We start from the raw sequence: 15824 nt of genomic DNA on the forward strand, positions 1-15824 counted from the left end.
AATCTTTCTGTGCCCTTTTACTTTTGGTGAGAACCCTATAAAACTCGCAGGTGGACTAGCAGACTGGAAGGAAGATATCATATATGGTCATATACCCTTGAGTAGCATTATTCATCCCCGAACTCTACCACCCTGTCTGCGAATCTAAGCCTTCCAAGCTGCAGTGAGTTCTCCCGGGTGAGGTTTTATAGCAGCCTGAGGTGCAACATAGTCGAAATAACCCATACCGGCGAGGAAAGTAGCGTCTTGAGGCCCTTGAGGGGCATATCCAGCCATATTGATGAAGTTGTGGGGGAAACCGAGGTCGAATTCGTAGCCCTTCTCGATCTCTGTGATATCCTCTGGAGTGAGTTGGAGGCTCAGTGCGTCAACATTGGCTTGGAGCTGCTCAATCTTGCTGCCACCCACCATTGGGAACATATATGGAGCCTGGCGCATAATTTAGCAAGGGAGAAACAATTACATCTAGAACATGCGTGGCTTACTTTCTGCAGCACGTATGCAAGTGCGACAGCGGTGATAGGGACGTTGTGGCGCTTCGCAACGGTGTCCACCACTACAGAGACCTTTTGCTCGCGACCGGTCATGAAGTTGGGGGTTTGACGGCCCCCTTGCTTAGCTGCTGCATCAGGAGACCGTATGTAACCTGGATAATATAAGTAATCAGTTTGAAACAAGCAGAATGAAGGACGGACATACCACTGCCAAGAACACCCCAAGGATGAAGTGCCATTCCTTCGTCACGACACATGGGAATGGCATCGCGTTCTAAGTCGCGCACAAGCGCAGAATACCGGCCTTGGTAGACAGAGAACTGACGAAGACCATGCTCGCGAGCATAGGCGTTTGCCTTCACGACTACCCAGGCAGGCGTGTCACTGATACCAAGGTACAAGACTTTACCCTGCTGAATCAAGGTGTTGAGGGATTGCATCAACTCGGGAATGCCAGTAGCAAAGTCCCAGGCATGAACGTAGTACAAATCGATGTAGTTGGTCTGAAGGCTCTTCAGGCTAGCTTCGATAGCCAAGTGCATGCTCTTGGTACCGGTTCCTCCAAAGTTGCTCTGCTGGATTGGCTGGCCGGCTTTGTTGCTCAAGGTGTACTTGGTAGAAACCACTATCTCAGCGCGACATCCGGTCATCTGCATCCATTCGCCAATCCACTGCTCACTCTGGCCGCCCTGGTAGACGTTGGCAGTATCAATGAAGTTTCCTCCTAGGCTGTAGTAGGCATCAAGAAGCTTGAATGCTTGCTCTTTGCTACATTCACCCATCATTGGGCCCCATGCCGTGCCAAGACCTTCGATATTGTTAGAGTCCAGAACTAGGGAAAAAGACTACACAGGTAGCAACCTACTCATACCACCCAAAGACAGAGGGCTGACACGGATAGATGCCGTAGGGGCGAGAAGGCGGTGCCTGCCGAGCAGACTCTTTGGTGGAGCTGGTGGGGGAGGCATAATGATAGAATTGCTGAGTTTGTAAGTGTCTTGAGACACGCTCGAAAATAAGTTAAAAGCAATGAGTTGTAGGAGTGAGAATGGAGTTCAAGGTAGATTCGGGATGGCTTTCGTATTTCTTATGCAAAGCTCGATGAGGAAAATAGAGTGTAACCGTTGCGGAGATAGTATGCAAGTGAAAGCACCAGGCTTTACCTATCACCGTTAACTCCCGGAGCGTTCCCGCACCTGCATACAGTGGCTCGCTGTTGATTAGCCTTCGACGATGCGGAGGCAGCCACCAACCTCCGACCTCCGACAAAGGGTGCAATTCCCGAAATAGTGCAATTCCAGTGGTGCAAAACCCGGCCTGCTGAAGTTAAAATAATTATCCAGCGAGTGCAACTTGTTAAACCCGACTAATAAATCCGTACAAGCGGAGTGCAGTTTTCGCGCTAACTTGCGTCCCAATGAGGCATTATTGATGCCAAACTCCTGGGAAGAAATGGGCATTACATGGGATTCGCGACCTGCGACTAAGTCTTTAAACCCAATAAAAGTGTATTGTTATATTAGTAGTAAGATCGATTGCGGGTCATCAATAGAGAAGGCTCGAAGTCAATCACGTGACAATCGATATTCACTCTCGGCCTTTAAGCACACAGATCACTCAAGGATGCATAATGGAAGCAGGAGGACAAAGAGACAAGAAAAGAAATTTTCCTAGGGCTGTATCATATACTAGTGAGAGGGATACTGCATCACATCGTGCACTCTTTGTATATCTATAGAGTGCACATAGGAAGTCGTGACTCTCTACTTGCTCGTCGCCAAGATGAGTACAACTGGAAAGCTTACTGCCTGCTTCGCTCCAGCACCTCCCATGGCCGCGCTCAGCTCCTCCAGCATTTCCTCGATCTCACCATATCAATCACCTGCCCGCTTACGGTAGCCTGGATAAACCGAGTTCAAATATCATGCCACTCGCTCAGCGTCTCACTCCTCTGCCCAGAGGCCTCGGTCAATCATCTCTGTTGTTACTTCGCCCTCTCCCCTCCGATCTACGCGCTCAAATTCAAAGTCATAACCCTCCTTGCTATTAAACAACAAGGGGATGATGTTGTTGTTCCACTTACGCCTCTCGGTACTTTCCCATTCCATCAAAAGAAATGCGATACTATCCAGCCAGCTGAACATGGCCTCGGCAGCTCGCGAATGGAAGGTGAAACCAGGGATGCCCTTGAATGGAAGAAGGAAGGTACAGATTCGGGTAGCAATACGATCGTATATGACGTCCAAAGTGGAAGCTTTCTCGCTAGTGAAAATTGATCGTCTATAGAAGTAGATAGCGAGGCTACCTCCTGGGCGGAGCATAGTATGGAAAGACTTTAGTGCCTTGGTAGCATCGAGAAGCGGCATGCACTCGCTGACAACGATAAGATCAGTCTTTCCTTTTCCAACTTCCTCTGGGATTGCTGCCTCTGGAAGTGCTTCAGCGGGACACTTAACAAAGTATCTGCTGAAGATATTCCTTACGGAGAATGGCTGGAGCAGCAGTCAAATCACCCTCATTTACATCGGAGCCAACAACACGGTGGAAGTATGGTGCTAGTCGAGAAGCAATGTTGCCAGGCCTGGTCCCAACGTCATGTGCAACGCCAGTCAAAGGATTCCTGTGACTCAGGTAGTAGCCGTTAGTAAGCTTGAAGAAGTTCTCCGTTGGATTGGGATGACCAGTACTGTATGACTGCCAAAATTCGATATCTAAAGCGACGGCGGCGGTGGTGAAAGGCGTTTCAACTTCTTGGACTTTGCTTGGAGCCATTATGGTGTTGATATCTGGGATCAAATCTGTATTTCGAAAAAGATGCAATATATTGAAATGAGGCCTTTTCTAGGCTGTGAATTCAGGTACTGAGTGGGAATTATCGGACCAAAATGAATCTCAACACTTGGCTCCCTAAAAAGATAGCAACTGTGAACAAAGGGCAGGCTCAAATACCTATCCAGGCCTAGATGAGACCCCCGTGCCTCTGCCCTTCCCGACGGGTGATTGCCCTTGCGCAATCCGATGTTGCGGCAATAGGTGTTGATCCTGGCTTTCGGGTTTTGGAGGAGGATTTGCATAAGCGAGCTACCACAATTGCCCGTAGAGCCCAAAACAGCATAGGTAGAAGATATTATGATAGATGGAATAATGTAAAGAGCCAGCGCACTGCAAGCTGTGTTGTATGAAATTTCGATTCCCACCGTGCAGGACATCCCAGGGGCGTACCATCTTCAGCTTATGTTTCTAGTATCCTCCGACGCAAGGGATTCTGCCGCCGCATTTCGGGGGAGTCTTGTATTGAGGTTAGAATCCGGATGTGCGAGGGTCCGACGTTGAAGGACAGCAATACCGTTATAATCAGATCACATGACCAAATGCGCTCCAATATTAACGCTTTAAGCATGAAACTCAAGAAACGCCTTTTTTCAGTTCTAAGTCTGCACTAGGATCTTTATTCACCCACTTAAATAATGTGTTCGTGAAATTGCACTTTGGCCGCTCTATGTGCACAAGACCTGGATCGGATTTCCGCTAGTTAAACGTTAACGCCGATAGTGGTGACTAATCGCAGCGAGTATAAGTTAAAGGGAGTCGCACAGGAGTGCAAGGTCCCAATGACACAATCAGAAACATGGCGACAATAGCAACGAAAAGACTTGTCTTGATTACTGGGGGTGAGTATTCACAATACCTTTTTCACTAGCACCCTGTTAAGGCTCACTCCAAGCGAACGGCGGGATCGGTTTTGAGCTCGCTGCTCAATTAATGAAAAAGGGCTCATACCATGTTCTCTTGGGGTCTAGATCCTTGGAAAAGGGAAATGCAGCAGTCACAGAACTCCAATCTCGAGAACTCCCTGGTTCCGTAGAACTCCTCGAAATCGACGTAACCAATGACGACACCATTGAGCGTGCAGCATCGAGCGTGCAGCGCAATCATGGAAAACTCGACATCCTGGTAAACAATGCTGGGATTTCAGCTATGAGTCCACCATTTCGCCAGCAAATGCGGGATGCTTTCGATACCAACGCAACGGGACCAGCTTGTATGAGCATCGCTTTCGCGCATCTCCTAAGGAAGTCAACGGCATCGCCTAGGATCGTGAATATCTCCAGTGGAGTCGGCTCGATTGCTCGCCGTCTAGATACTTCTTCGCCAATGTACAAAGCGCAGCATATTCAGTATCGAGCGAGCAAGACGGCACTGAGCATGGTTACTGCATGTCACTTTGTTGAGTTTGGGCCAGAGATCAAGGTCTTTGCATATGACCCTGGTTTTACGGTATCCAGCCTCGGCCCTCACAATAATATCGAGAGTGGTGCAAGATCAGCTGCGGATTCTGTGATGCCTCTGATTGATGTTCTAGAAGGGAAGCGGGATGATGAGGCAGGGAAGTTGTTGCACAATACAGGGGTTTATCCCTGGTAGATGGGCGATGCATATTACTCTTCTCCCTTGGCTTGGTTCTCCTCCCACACATAAGTGGTGTAGGTCCCGGATTCGTTGAATGTGATAACAAGGCGGTGGGATAGTCGGTGGACTGAGGGGCAATGCTTGCGATTATCAACCAACTTCAAATACTATTGCATTCTAAGACGAGCTCTAAGTGTGTGATATAGTAGTGAAGTACGCATGGAAACTGGTTACGGAATTAGTAGTCAAGAGAATCTATCTAACATGAAAAGAGACTACTTGAATTTCGTTTCCCGAAGCGCCCACCTGCTATCGAGACGGATCTACAAGAGACATATTAAATGCTGACCGAAACATATCATGACTATGGCTCCCAATAACCCTCAACGCTCAATATGCAGTCAGAAAGATGCCCTGCACTATGCATCACGCCGTAGCATTTCGACAATCTCCAACGATAGTCCACAAAGACGTTTGCGGAGGTCCGTCCCTAATTGATCCAGCATGACGGTAGAAAATGGTGAGGTTAATTCGTTGTTAAAAAGTGCAATTTGGCCGCCTGCAGCACTATTAGGGGTGTCCATGCCCCCGTCCTGCAAAGCCTTTGTTTTCAATTTCTCCGACAACTGGTTGACAAGCCGCTGTACACGATTTAATTCACTAAGAACGAGCTGCGCAGTCATGCGCCCTGAGTCCTCTCCATCTAGTTAATAATTACCCACCACGGTGGGGCATTGTCGCACTTGCTCAGAATGGAGGGATGGACTCCCCAGACTATTTGATTTCATGAACCCCTGGCCGCCATTATCTGCAGGTGTCTCACGTGCAGCTGCAGCGTACCAACCCACAACCTCAAAAACGACGAGTGACATGATAGCGAGCAAATAGCCGTCATGCGAGCATGGGCATTCCAGCATGTTGCTAATTGCTCTAGTGGTATGTTCGTTCCCTGTGATGACTGCTTAAATTATAGGGTGTTAGCACATCTCTTTAAAGCACTCTTTGCTAGCAATTGTGCATGGTGTCGAGGAAGTTGGAAAGAGTTGTCTCAAGAGATCAAGTGCCCTCAGAAGGTAGCAGCAAGAGGACCCTATGGTACCGAGCCCCATGGTGTTTAATAGAACGTAACTGTTACTGTCAGTAGTGTTTTTGAGGCGTTACTAGCAGCAATAGGGTTTTGTTCTTACAGAAAAAGAGAATTAAAACAGCCTTATAGGCAGTAACAGTTACTGCTAAGTTAATTAATAGCAGTTACTGTTTAGTGCAGTTACTGCAGTAACTAGTGTTACTAGAGGCTCTAGAGGGCTTAATTTTAACACAATCTTGCTAATATAGTTGCGGAGATTGTTTTACTCTAAGATTATAAAAGGCAATAGCTGCAATTAAGCTCTTTATATAATATCTAAGGCCCCTAGGTTTTAGCTAGAGGTTGCAAGTCTAAATATTATCCTACTTAATATTAAAATTTAGTCTGTTGTTAAGGCAAGAGTTTTTAAAAAATTTATAAGAATAAAAACACTAGAGGATAAGGCCTTAATAAAAGAGCTCTAAGAGCTCTTAGAGGCACCTTTTAACTTCTTAAAACAATAAAAGCTTGTAAGGTGTTAAACTAGCTACAAGCTGCAAGTGCTACGTGGAGTTTAGCATACTTAAGGAGTTAATTCACTGTTCTGTACTAACAATAGATAGTATAGGCAGTTACTGCAGTTACTATAGCCTTATTAACTGTACAGTAACAGAAGGCAATTCACTCTTGTTCTAACTGCTAAGAGATTGTTACTATCAGTAATAGTAGGAATAGTACTACGTTCTATTAAACACCATGCCGAGCCCTTGGTAGCTCCGCTCATCTTTCCTTGGACAAGCTCGGCTATTGGGAGGGGAGTGGGGAGTTGATAAGCTAGGCAGCCGCTCGAAGACGGACAATGTGTAGTCGGACAAAACCAGGGCTGCGGCACCATTGCTGCTACTACCGATTTCTCCGGAGAAGAAGCGAGAGTGACCGAGAAGGTCTGGATCGGCGGCCTCAGTGGTTTCAGAAATAGAGAATGATAAAGGAGAGCCAAAGAAATCATCGAGATCGGTGTTCAAGTTTGTGAGTGCAGAGAACAAGGACTGGATAAGAGGTCCGAAGATCCTCCAGATATATTGTTCTCGGGAGAAGGCATCATGAAGTTAGATGACGTCAAGTAGTCGGGTGCAGAAGATGTGGCAGGAGTGATTGGCCAATTTGATTCAGGCAACGCCTGGATAACGTACGATTTTCATGCTTTCGACCAGCCCGTTTAGTGACGATGTATTTGCAAGTGAGGCCTCTTTTGCACAACGGGAACAAGTCGGTTTCTCTTTGTGGCACTTGACCTTGGAAGACGCGCAAGCATCACAGCTATCCCGCAGTTTAGGAGTTGGAGCAGTTGTTGAGACCCACCGTGCTGGTGCTGAAGAGGGTGTAGACAAGTCGAAAGAGGAATGTAACACAGCCATGATTGTTCGACGAAGCCAGGATATCACGCGCTGGAGCAGAACCAAACACGATAGGGTTCTGATTGAAGGGTGGGACTAGATTTAGGAGATCTGATGCTTCAGTTGTGGGGCACACCTTGCCTGCAGTGTGCTCTCAAGTTACAGTTAGAATTCATGATAACAAACGCTGACCAGCTGGCTTCTGCACAGCGGACAGTCCGTACGGCCTTGCATGACCTGCCAAAAGCAGAGAGGATCTACCCAAAGGTTCGGGACTAATTCGCCCTTACATATGGCCTCAATTGAAGATATCTGGGGTGGGCGAATGTGTCCTAGCTAGTCCTACGCATGAAAGTCTGGCCTATCCAGGCGTTAAGCAGGGGTAGTGTCGCTATGGAGGTGGGAGCAATTACCAGGCCCCAGTTCCAATATCAAGCACTCACAGGTGTTGGAATAGGCTTGTGTTTCCAAGTCCCTGTCGTGGCCTCACAGGCTCTCGCCGAGCATGAAGACGTGTCTGCAACAACAGCTATGCTTCTTTTCTTCTGGACCATGGGTGGCGTGTTTATGGTTTTGGTGGCGCAATCTGGATTCACGAATGTTTTGGTAAAGGAGTTAGCGAGCAGGGCGCCGGGCGTTGATGCCGTGGACGAGTATTAAGGGGAAGAAGGATGTGGATGTGATGGCTTGATGTTAAGCTAGTTGGAAAGGAGGCTAGGGATAAATGGATACTTTTAGGTGGAGCTAGAGAAAATATTTCACATACTAATGACATTTTCCGAGTCTCAATTTTTGGGGAAGATGTTCCCATACGACAGTGCCAGCAGTGGTCCAGAGTGAGCGAATATTAAGATACATGGAAATAAATAAAATGATTTCGAGCAAAAAGAGGGTGGAAATGCACTCCAAAACATATATCCGAAACCATTAGCACACTAGTACCCATACCTCAAAGCATTCAACCATTCCCATTCGGCCCAACCAACCAATTCTCCCTCACACTGCAATAACCCTATTCCCATTCCCAAGTCCATATCCATTACCATTCGCATACCCATTCTCCGCAGAATTACCCAACCCCTTACCCGCGGCCCAATTCCCACTTATCCTCCTCCTCACCAACTCTTCCCTCCACTTAGTCTCTCCCAGTGTCTCCTCCTCTTCAAACACATACTCCAATCTCTTCGGCGCTTTCCAGCAACCAAATGTCTCGCCTTCCTTGACACCCGGGCTCCACTTCTCCAACTGCGGGCGCTTCTCCGTCCAGGCTTTGTCTCCTGCAAAGCGACCGTCCAGTGCGCTGAACACGTCGTAGTAGTACTGCGAAGATTTTTCCCACTTGCCTTGCCGCTTGAACGTGAATTTGAGAAGTTCAGTGTGCTGCATTGCAACGCGGAGTTTATCCAGACCCGGAGCAGATTGGCCTTCACTAAGACGGCATAAGATGTCTTCGTGGAGGTCCATAGCGTCGCGGTAGCGTTTTTGCTGGGTATAGAGTTCAGAGAGTAGGACTGTGAATTCGAGAGTCGATCTGTCGAGCGCGCCGCGGATGTATGCGAGATTGTAGCGGATGTGGTAACACAGATGAGTAGCATCCGAAAATTTGTCGAGCGAGGCGAGGGTTTGAATAAGGCAGCGGCCGAGCCAGAGGGTGAGCGGGGAAGAGGCGAGAGTGTTTCTGGCCTGGCGTGTTTGCCAGAGAGTTTGGAGGATGCGCTAGGACAGTTTAGCCTCCTATTCGAGACGTTTGGGGAGAGATTTTGGGGACTTACTTCAAGATCTTCATACTTCTTCTGCTCGCTCAACATGCAGACTAGATCAGCCAGCAGTTGTTGCAACTCGCTTAGTTCCATATCAATCTTGTCCAAGCCCTTCAAAGCTTCCTGCAAGATGACTCTAGAGAGATCTAACATAACTGCATAGAGCTTCTCGTCGCCACACTTACCCGTATCGATACCAACAAGGTATTTGGCGAGGTTAAAAGCAGTGCGAATGTAAAATTCAGAGTGGAAGCCTCCGTGAACATGAATGAAGCGATCAATCAATAACACAAGTTCGTACGCTTCGGAAAACTTTGCAGTCTTCGTGAAGCGCAAGACCGTTTCAGTAGCTTGTTTGACAACCTCTTGCTCGCAGGACGTCTTGCTGCTCTGCTTGAGGTAGAGGTGGAAGAAGAAGTGCATGACTGTCTCCTTGATAGTTCGAGAGAAGCTGAGATATTTGCAGAAGTACTCCATAAGCTCTTTCTCAATCTTCTTGAACTCCACTTGGCGCTCGGACCTCGTTTCAAGATGTAAGTAAAGGCCGCATCCTGACCTAATGATAGAGCGGTAGTCTGTCTGAGTCTTGGTTGCGTTGAAATAAGACTCATACATCAAGATCTCACTGCGGAGCTCTGCCATGATGGAGGAGAACGAGCTTGACTCGGAAATACATTCTTGGAATGATGCAAGAAAGACGTATGACTTGGCTTCGACTTTGGTGGATGAAGATATCGACCCCCGAATCTCTTCCACAATTTTGCTGCGCATCTCCTGAACGAGTGTTTCGGCTTGCTGTACATAGCGGCATTCTTTGTAAATCGAGGCAATGCTTCTTGCGGACTCGATGAGTTTCTCAGAGGAGCTTTCATGCTGGAAGATTTCGATAACGCTGTTCTTGAGTGTCTGAGTGGCAATTGTGGTCGACTCGGCGGTACTCTGTTTTTTGTATGCTGTAACTAAACTTTTGAGGGCGGTGATCGTTTCTGTTGAAGTCTGTTCGGTCTTTTTGGAACTCTCAAATTGCTCTCGGTAGATCTCAACAGCCTTGTGAATCTCTTTGGTGCTCGATGCATATATCTGCGCGATTCGAGTGTTGCAGGCATGCAATGTCTTCTGTGTGAACTCGGACTTTGTCTGCTTGCAGTATGTGATGATCTGCTTGTACAAAGAAATAGTTGTCTCGTAGTGCTCCTCCCTGCGCTCGCAGATATGTGCATACTCGAGGGTTGCCTTGACCGTAATTTCGTGGTGATGGTGGTAGTACTCCACACACTTCTCGTAGTACTCTCGGGAGACCTGCAGGAGCACGCTGTATTCGACCATCTCCTTGTGCTCCAGAATGAAGCTGTACTTCTTGTAGATCTTTTCGATAATTGTGACATCCAGCTTGTACTCAAGTCCGAAGCGGATGAAAGTTCGCCATAAGCAGCCGTAGACTTCGTAAGCAAGCTCCCACTTGCATTGAATTTCGTAGAGCTCGCAAAGCAGTAGTGCAGCTTCAAAGCCATCGAAATGCAGACAACCATGTTCAATGCGGAAGCACGAGTAAACATAGTGGCATGCCGTTATTGCTTCTTGGTACAACCTCATGCGGAAGCAGACCCGCGCAAACTCGATCAGAATGGTGATAGTTTCGGTGTGCGTCTTTCCAAAACAGATTGGCATCCAGAAGAAGAGTTCGCGATAGATCTCAATGACGCGTTCGTAATTGTAAACCGTCTTGAAGAACCCTATAACAACCTTAATCTTCGCGAGCAAGAAGTGTTTGCTCTCAATGTGGCGGGTGCAGATCAGAGCGCGGAAGATATTGAAGTAAATTGCCTCCGCGATTTCGACGTGGAGCATTTCAAGATGGCACTTGGCAAGGCTGATTGCGAGCTCGATAATCTCTTCCGTGAGATGGACGGCGATCGCTCCTATGTCGATATGGATGGATGTGCTCTCAATTGAGGCCCACACTTTGCAGATGACGCGGCTGTAGATCTCGCAAGCCTCCATATAGCGCTTCTCCTCCATATAACTGGAGCAAAGAGCTTGGCAGATAGAAATTGTGGTGGAAGAAATTTCAGTTGACTCCAGTGAATACTCGAAGACTTCCAAGAGTGTTTTTTCTTCCTTTGAAATTACTGTAGTGGTGGATGTTGTCGTCGTAGTAGTTGAAGACGAAACCGTTTTCGAGAAGGTAATCGATTTAGTGATGGTCTCTGCAAGGGATCGAACAATCGTAATGCACTCGGTAGACGTTCGCTGCTCATGTCGCTCATAATGCTCATAGATTGACTGGTATATGGACCGTGACATGGCGAAAACTTCAAGCCTAGAGAAGTACTTCGCGATCTTCTCAATGCGCTTGATCATCGTAGACTCGAAACGAGCCGCGTAGTTGTATGACTGGATCTCGGTCCACACACCACGTAGAATGACCTCAGACTCCTCTTTGCGAGAATATCGGTAGAGGAACTTGGAGTATTTTAGGGCGAAGTCGATCTTCAGTTCAGTGATGCGAGTCGTGCTCTTCCCAACAGAGACGCACTTCCAGAAGCGAACAAGAATCTCCTCAGCCTTAAACAACTCCTTCCGCTCCTCGTAAATCTCGACAATGCTCAGAGTCGACTTGATACGCCGTTCGTCCGTGATGACTAAAGTCTGCTCGAGATGCAGGTGATAATCCAACGTAATATCAAGGACTTCATCGTAGAGCGAAAGAGTCTTTAGGTACTTGATTAAAAGTATGAAGAGCTGGTGGGTCTCCTGGTGGAGATGTCCGCAGATCTTCAAGCGAAGTCGGTAAAGCTGACGATAGATGGCAACCGCCTTTTCGACTTGATGAATCTCAATATAAAGCTCTGCGAGAATCTTCCTAAATTTAACGGTACAAAGTCAGAACAGTTCTAGAAGGGGAAAAATCTTTCGCACTGCTCCCCCCTTATCTGCGCAGCATCTTCCGAATTGCCACTTAAAGCAGCATATCACAGGCTTTGCAACAGATACGGGGGTTGAGTGCTGGAGATACGTACATATAGTGGACCTCCTTCGACTCGTGGTGTTCATGCTGGAGAACATCGATGAGGTACTTCAGAATCTCTTCTTTCCTAGAGCATAACTCGGCATGCTCAGAGATATCGAGGCTGAGCGAATACTCAATGAAGGCTTCGGCTAGCGTTCTGGTAACGGTGGTGGAGCAGATGTGGAGGCTGATCTTCCATGCAACATAGGAATATTCTGACATGGCTTGGGCGCCTTTAAACTTCCTTCCAAGTCGGAGTTCAAGGATGAGACTTTGCAGAACAGAGGCTGAGTGTTCTCCAAATAGTGTTTTCCTGATGTTGTAGGCCAGGTTCTGAAGCTTCTCCGCTTCGCAAGCGATGTACTGACGGGAAAGGCAGGAGCCTTCCAAAAGCGCTAGCCGAGTAGCATTCGAGAAGCAAATCTTGAATTGGGTAGTCAAGGCCGGCTTGTTGCTCTTAAGATCGTATAATGAAGAAGAACGGAAGTGAAAGACCCAGTACCGGGCCGCGTACTCTAGGAGGTGGTATGTAGAGAACTTCGCAGCCATCTCTCGGGTATCACAGAGCTCAGACTGTGGCTCGACATCGCTGTGTAGGTGTATCTTGACGAAAGCCATTGAGCGTACAGTCAATTCGCGATGTGCCTCCTTCAAATCAATGACTAACTTGGTTGTCTTATTGCCTGCCGACGTGGTAGACAGGAGGCGCTCCCGGATGCTCGGGTGGCGGAGGTAAACTAATCCGTCACGGATAACAACGAGGGAGCCGCAGAGCTGGCGGACCATCTTCTCAACGTCTCCAGGGAATGGCCGGTAAGCGCATCCATCCAGGTCAACCTCAAGTAGTGATTTGATCTCCTTTAGCGTCAAAGGACGCTCAGCGGCCAAGATCCAGGATAAAATGTGCTTTGTCTCGGATCTTTTTGCATCAAGACCTCCTATGAGAAGATCAAGCGACTCGTCAAGAGTCTTTGGGGCCTTGTTGCAAGCCTTCAAGATAGCAGACCCGGATTGCTCATGCTTGACTCTCTGCAGCTGCAACTCAGCCCAAAGAAAAGATCCATTGGCAGCTTCCTTGTGCTTCTGGATGATATCATGTTTGTCGCTCTGTTTCAACATGCGAAGCTCAGAACGATGTTGAATGAAGTCCTCGACGTAATGTTGGATATCTGCAGCTGCCTCTGTATGATTTCCGAGACTAAGGTGTTCAGAGCAATGCTTTTCAGCTGACTCACTGACAGGTCGAGTGAGGACAATGGCTTTGACGTTGGGCCTTGACCTTGTGATTCTGTCGAGTGTTTCCAAAGCAGGGGGGTTTCCGATGCGTACTCCCGAAAGCTGATCGAGGCCATCGATAAGAATCAGGAGTTTGCTATCATCAAGCGACGCCTCGAGAGCAGACCAAAGGAGTTTCTCAACCTCGGCAGGTGAGCATCCTTTCTGAGAATGCTCTATTGCTTCTGCGATACAGGAGAGAAGATTTTTGTGTCCAATCTTTCGGTCCAAGAGCTGAAGCAGTAGACTCTTGATGAGAGTCAATGGGCTCGTCGTGTATTTGACATTCGTATCTGTAACGTTGTTAGTCTGAACATTGCCGCAGGAATGCTCGAGTTACATACCAACAGAGTATGTGATGACATCATAGCGTTCGTCATCAATAGACTCTTGAAGCTTTTCATAAATCCATCGCGCAAGAACCGTCTTTCCAGTGCAAACAGCGCCAGTAACGAGGAAGACCTTATTATTCCTGTTCCTTGTAAAGCGTCTAAGGTGAGGACCAAACCATTCACAGGTGAACTCCGCACGTTTGAACTCGGAGTATAGTTGATTCGACATGATGGTTTTCACCACGCTATCCTGAGGGGACAGGAATTCGCGGATCTCATGGATATTAAAGTGCGAGCAATGTCGCTCTGAAGTCCACATTGAAGTAGACACAGTCTCCAAGTGACTGTAGAAGGAGGCAGTGCCCTCAGCAATGTAAGAATCAAAGTCTACGAAGTCGATGGAAGCGGTTGCTATCTCAGTGTCAGAACAGTATCAAGACGTGCCTTTCCAGAAGTTTTCGAACAGAGAAACGTACCATGACACCTATGGGTGCAGTATTCGTTCACGTTGAAAGTCAAGTGAGCCCACTCCTGAAACGCGTGTGCCAGCTCCCTCCGGACCTCCGATGTCGACTTGATCGAGTTATTTTGCCGAAGAAAGATGGATAGTGCAAAGCTCATCTTATGAAAGACACTAAAGACCTTCAAGAGGACTTTGATATGAGTAGTGCCCAACTATTCAAGTTAGCTCTATCGACTAAGAGAGCGGCTACTAGTTACCTGAATGAGAGATATGCAACTGTCACAAATGAGACGGATAGCATCCTCGCTATTGAGCATGAAGTCGTTCAAGACACCGTGAGAGAGAAGAACCACCCCTCCAATATCATCAGCCCACTTGAGCACCTTGTCCCAATTGGAGCCATCATGTGGCATGTATCTGAACCTTTCATTCTTGAGCATTTTCAGAAAGTCGTGTACAGAGCCATGTCCATCAAAGGCAACACTGGTCGTTCGACCAAAACGTGTGCGCATCACAGAGGAAGTTTTCGTCATTGACTCGCGGAGGATGCTCAGCTTAGGCATCCGGAGGGAGTCCAGGGATTCGGGAGTAGGAGATACGGGACTGCCATTGGTCATGGTGAGGCCGGATGGTTGGTATGTGCCGTTCGTATTCGAAACAGCAGAGAGAGGAACTGGTGCCATGCTGTAGGAGTAACTAGACCGGTGCCTGACACCTGAATCAGCAAATGGTGATTTAGGGAAGGGAAATATTCGAGTAATATTTACTCACAGAGTATAGTTTGACGAAGGCCACGATCTTGGTGGACCTAAAGAAAAGCAGCAAGAGAAGGACTGAAAGAAGGGAGTTTGAAGGAGGGCGCCTAAGTTCATGAACCATGCGTAGGACCGAAATTTAAGTATGAAGAATTGAACCCCTAATAAGTTAGTCGATCTGCGAGACCCTAGCTCCCGGAGCGGGAGCGAGCATTGATGAATAGGAGGTCCCGAGGAAACTTAGGCCACAGGGGTTGCTCAAAAGCGGCACGATGGCTTTCCAAACAACGCTGAAAGCTTCAGGGATTGGCCGCTGAGGGACGACCATCGTTATAGGGGGACCAATTTCGCCAGTGTACGGAATAAAGAGACAGGTTGAGAATCTCTAGTCAGTTAAGCCGATTCTTTTTCAGCTTCCACGCATCTATCGGAAAAGCAAGCCACGTAAGAAAAGCATTCGGATGAAGTTAGGAACATGAAAGATCGATGTGGATGTTTCCCAATCCGAAAAGAAACTGGGAGCTGAAATGCACGCCGGGATGAAAATGCAGGCTCGTCAGATGCAGTCTCGCACGCATGACTCCATCAAGCCTATTCGAAAATAAGATAACTGGGAGATGCTCCCCAGGCGACAATCCCTAAGCTCGAGACGGGCGGCAGCTCTTCCAAGCGAGTATATAGAGAAAATATACGGCAGGCGATCCTACGATGCGCCTCATTTCCACGTTCTGTGACTGGCTGGCTTGATTAAAAAAGAGGCCAGAGAATGACATCGTCATCAATAAAGTCGCGAACAGCGATCTCTGTACCCCTTTAGTCTCTTCTACTCACCAATAGGCCAGATTCCCACACCCAGATCCCA

The 15824-nt window shown here is 47.7% G+C and overlaps 6 protein-coding genes across 6 annotated transcripts; 1 reads left to right on the plus strand and 5 right to left on the minus strand.

The window, feature by feature from the left end:
• Positions 1 to 11: 11 nt before the first annotated feature.
• BDR25DRAFT_373185 (aryl-alcohol dehydrogenase) lies at positions 12 to 1616 on the minus strand. Its single transcript, XM_033697270.1, has 4 exons — positions 1360 to 1616; positions 700 to 1302; positions 486 to 646; positions 12 to 429 (listed from the first exon to the last, which is right to left on the minus strand). The coding sequence occupies exons 1-4, from the start codon at positions 1460 to 1462 to the stop codon at positions 145 to 147; spliced, it is 1152 nt and encodes a 383-aa protein (XP_033545440.1). The 5' UTR covers positions 1463 to 1616; the 3' UTR covers positions 12 to 144.
• A 737-nt stretch (positions 1617 to 2353) lies between these two features.
• On the minus strand, positions 2354 to 3266 carry BDR25DRAFT_373191 (uncharacterized protein; the record flags this gene model as incomplete). The annotated part of the gene is given in 2 exon segments (XM_033697271.1): positions 2354 to 2931; positions 2951 to 3266. 2 exon segments carry the CDS (start codon positions 3264 to 3266, stop codon positions 2438 to 2440), a joined length of 810 nt encoding a protein of 269 aa, XP_033545441.1. The 3' UTR covers positions 2354 to 2437.
• An 849-nt stretch (positions 3267 to 4115) lies between these two features.
• Positions 4116 to 4919, plus strand: BDR25DRAFT_373199 (putative short-chain dehydrogenase; the record flags this gene model as incomplete). Its single annotated transcript, XM_033697272.1, has 2 exons — positions 4116 to 4165; positions 4219 to 4919. Exons 1-2 carry the CDS (start codon positions 4123 to 4125, stop codon positions 4917 to 4919), a joined length of 744 nt encoding a protein of 247 aa, XP_033545442.1. The 5' UTR covers positions 4116 to 4122.
• Positions 4920 to 5093: 174 nt separating this feature from the next.
• On the minus strand, positions 5094 to 6013 carry BDR25DRAFT_357527 (uncharacterized protein; the record flags this gene model as incomplete). Its single annotated transcript, XM_033695815.1, has 7 exons — positions 5094 to 5130; positions 5184 to 5213; positions 5254 to 5293; positions 5335 to 5575; positions 5627 to 5712; positions 5749 to 5834; positions 5904 to 6013. The coding sequence occupies 7 exons, from the start codon at positions 6011 to 6013 to the stop codon at positions 5094 to 5096; spliced, it is 630 nt and encodes a 209-aa protein (XP_033545443.1).
• A 694-nt stretch (positions 6014 to 6707) lies between these two features.
• Positions 6708 to 7388, minus strand: BDR25DRAFT_316063 (uncharacterized protein; the record flags this gene model as incomplete). Its single annotated transcript, XM_033691569.1, has 2 exons — positions 6708 to 7019; positions 7164 to 7388. The coding sequence occupies 2 exons, from the start codon at positions 7386 to 7388 to the stop codon at positions 6708 to 6710; spliced, it is 537 nt and encodes a 178-aa protein (XP_033545444.1).
• A 1128-nt stretch (positions 7389 to 8516) lies between these two features.
• On the minus strand, positions 8517 to 14755 carry BDR25DRAFT_265365 (uncharacterized protein; the record flags this gene model as incomplete). The annotated part of the gene is made up of 5 exons (XM_033686916.1): positions 14485 to 14755; positions 13757 to 14155; positions 12148 to 13705; positions 9140 to 11990; positions 8517 to 9083 (listed from the first exon to the last, which is right to left on the minus strand). Coding segments are annotated over exons 1-5 (5631 nt in total), but the record flags the coding sequence as incomplete, so codon positions are not given.
• Between the last annotated feature and the right edge of the window lie 1069 nt (positions 14756 to 15824).

This window comes from Lindgomyces ingoldianus (assembly GCF_010093535.1).
Source record: "Lindgomyces ingoldianus strain ATCC 200398 unplaced genomic scaffold BDR25scaffold_24, whole genome shotgun sequence".
Lineage (NCBI taxonomy): Eukaryota > Fungi > Ascomycota > Dothideomycetes > Pleosporales > Lindgomycetaceae > Lindgomyces > Lindgomyces ingoldianus.